We start from the raw sequence: 3,163 nt of genomic DNA, 5'->3' as shown, positions 1-3,163 counted from the left end.
TCATGAATATGGAGCCCTAATCTGATTTTCCTTGAGAGGAAGGGCAGAGTTAAATAATGGGTAAATATATATATAGTTTAGTTTACATCATATGGTAACATTGGCATTGGTAAGAACTCAAAACTTTCTTTAGGTTGTACAGAAAAGAATAATATAATAATAATAATAAAAAAATCGATTATCTTTTCGAAATTAAGGAGCAAGAATTCAACTAATCATTGCTTTAAATACCAAAGTCTTCATGATTGGCTTGCCCATATATTGTTCTTCAGGCCATAACCCCAGCACAGACACACGGCCTCTCCCTCTCTCTCTCAGAAACACAGAACATAGACAAATTATATATAAGCACATAAAAGCTGTTTTTAAGCTGAAATTCTGAACGTTGATAGGCAAAATGGGGTTCAAGCCATCAGACAAGCCAAAGCCAAAGCACAGGAAGGGCTTATGGTCGCCGGAAGAGGATCAAAGGCTCCGAAACTATATCATCAGACACGGCCATGGCTGCTGGAGCTCCGTCCCCATAAACGCCGGTGAGTTTGCTATATATATATATATATATATACCCCTTCAGCACGTCTGGCACATTGCGGCCTACGGCACCATATTCATGCTTAATTTGTGAGCTTAAATTCTTATAGAAAATGCAAATCGTAAATTTGTCTGCTTTCTAATAATAATCTGAATATATGGATGAAAGCTTGATGGTTTAAGCATTTATATTTCATATTTGTTCATATGCCTACATATTCCTAGCGACATTAACAAGTACGCCATAAATACATCCAAAAACATGATAAGTGCAAGCTAACTGGGTTATTAATGACGTTGATAAAATTTCACATGGGTCATTACGAAGAAAAATCCCATTTTATGGTTCTATTTCAGCATGATTATTTTCATTTTCACCATTTACTTCATTTCGTAGCTTGGTCGAAAAATATTAATGCAATTTTTACACTTTTTACTTTTATCAGTTAATAATTTACTTATTTTTTGGAGGTTAGTGGAGTAGGGTAGGATATAATATATAGTATGTCGAGTCAACAACAACAAAATAATATATTTCTGGTAAAACCCGAAATTTTAGTGTGAAAAAAAAAAAATACTGATGGTGATGTACGTACATCCACCTTTTTTTTAAAAAAAAAAAAAATACAAAATATAATTAATTTCTACTTGACTTGATTAAAATATAAGTAATATAAACATTTGAGGAAATATCCAAGTGAAGATTTGACAAATTAAAAGATGTTGGGATCGATACATGTTAATCCAAAAGCTTCAACTTAATTAAAAATTTGAGCCCAATAATATATATAAACTCATCAGTTGACCCTCTTTTCGTATGTATATTTTTTACACAGGCTTACAGAGGAATGGAAAAAGCTGCAGATTAAGGTGGATTAATTACCTAAGGCCAGGATTAAAGCGAGGGATATTTAGCAAGGAAGAGGAGGAGACAATCCTGACCTTTCATCACATGTTGGGCAACAAGTAAGCGAGAATGATTTTAATGCTTCAAAATCTAGTACAACATTCATAATTCTATATATGGTTAGAGATGAATATGCTGCAATCAATTTTTTTTTTTTTCTTTTCCCTAAAAAAAGGAAAATTTCATTCACCACGAAATATCACTGGCTTTGCAATCATAATTTCAAATTATCAAAATTGGTATTGTAGGTATCCCATGTTTTAGCCCGTTTTAATTTTAATGAGCAGGTGGTCGCAGATAGCACATCATTTACCTGGAAGAACAGATAATGAGATAAAGAACTACTGGCATTCCTATTTGAAGAAGAAAGTGAACAAAGCTGAAGAAATGGATGCTCACACTAAAACTCCGTATGCTAGTTCAAGCTCAGATACTATGGATTCCTCACTCTCTCCCAAGAAGGCCAGAATTGGAGTTCCAAATTCTGATTCTTCAATTGAATACATGGAAAAAACATCAACATATACTGACCAATCCATTTCACAGAGTACTTCTGACTTCCCTAAGGAGGCTAACCGTAGCTTCTTACCAAAGCTTTTATTCTCTGAATGGCTTTCCCTAGATCACGTTCATGGTGGGAGCTTTGCAAATTCAGGTGAGGGACTGATTTCTAGAGATGCATTTTCTCATAATTCGAACATGCAATACACTCCCATGCATGGTTTTTTGTTGAATGATGGAATGTATAGCGGTGAGTTTCATGACGGGCTAAGTCATGGGAGTGGTTCGGCCACTGAAATGTTCAGCTCACAATTTAAGTTCGAAGATCAAATCTCAGAAAGTGGGATTGTCGGTTTAATCTCCGAGGGTAATGTATGCAGTGATTTCAACATTAGTAATAATGTAATGTACTAATAAGGGCAAGATTCAAGGGCAAGATCAGGCAAGAGTAACTTCTAATTGTTCTTGTAATAATTAAATTGGTACTACAAATGGTCTAAAATAGAGTTTCCTTTCATAATGAAATAGGAAATATTGTGGACAAAATAAGATTAATGAACGGTTATTCATTGTGCTACTTCTTTCGGTATTTAAATTTCTAATAATGTGATCGAAAACTTCTACATGCGCGGGCTTTATTTTCTATTATGGGTCTAATTTCCCCAGCATTGACATTACACTTTCAAAAAAATTTAGCTGGATGGGATCCAAAACATAAATTCCCTATAAATGGGCTTCTTCAAGACATTAACGGGCCAAGCCAATCTGATCTAGGCCGGCATGGCCTAGGTGAAAAGAAGGACCAACTGGCCGGACCCAACCTGATCTAGACCGGTCGAGCCCAGCTTGATTAGGCCTGCCATATATAGCTTGATTATGAAAAATGAGTGCACATGACATACAAATAAGCTGTATCCACTATATCCCAGCCCTGACCACCTAGATTATTGACATTATGTTATTCTTGAGGAATGAAGAATGAATGTCAAGCAGAGTGGGTGCTACGCAATCAAATTCTATTGGTGTGGGGCCCACACACATGGGCCCAACACCATTGTGGGTGGGGGTTGTGAGGGAGTTGTGATAGAGTTATGATTTTATCATTTTTCAATTCTATTTGCCCATGAACCTCACTCTTAACCAATAATGCGATGGAAAACACTCCCACTTCAAAAAAAAATGGGAATACTAACCTGTAAAATTTTATACGTGATTGATTACACC

The 3,163-nt window shown here is 35.7% G+C and overlaps 1 protein-coding gene across 1 annotated transcript; it reads left to right on the top strand.

Annotated features, from left to right (window-relative positions):
- The first annotated feature begins 246 nt into the window (after positions 1 to 246).
- LOC133861058 (transcription factor LAF1-like) lies at positions 247 to 2,516 on the top strand. Its single transcript, XM_062296755.1, has 3 exons — positions 247 to 533; positions 1,368 to 1,497; positions 1,726 to 2,516. Exons 1-3 carry the CDS (start codon positions 398 to 400, stop codon positions 2,351 to 2,353), a joined length of 894 nt encoding a protein of 297 aa, XP_062152739.1. The 5' UTR covers positions 247 to 397; the 3' UTR covers positions 2,354 to 2,516.
- Positions 2,517 to 3,163: the final 647 nt, after the last annotated feature.

This window comes from Alnus glutinosa, chromosome 2 (assembly GCF_958979055.1).
Source record: "Alnus glutinosa chromosome 2, dhAlnGlut1.1, whole genome shotgun sequence".
Lineage (NCBI taxonomy): Eukaryota > Viridiplantae > Streptophyta > Magnoliopsida > Fagales > Betulaceae > Alnus > Alnus glutinosa.
This window is presented reverse-complemented; position numbering and strand designations above follow the sequence as displayed.

Coding starts and splice junctions, on each gene's coding strand:
- LOC133861058 (XM_062296755.1), top strand. CDS start 398: ATGGGGTTCAAGCCATCAGACAAGCCAAAGCCAAAGCACAGGAAGGGC. Junction 534..1,367: donor CTCCGTCCCCATAAACGCCG/GTGAGTTTGCTA, acceptor TTTTTTACACAG/GCTTACAGAGGAATGGAAAA. Junction 1,498..1,725: donor CATCACATGTTGGGCAACAA/GTAAGCGAGAAT, acceptor TTTAATGAGCAG/GTGGTCGCAGATAGCACATC.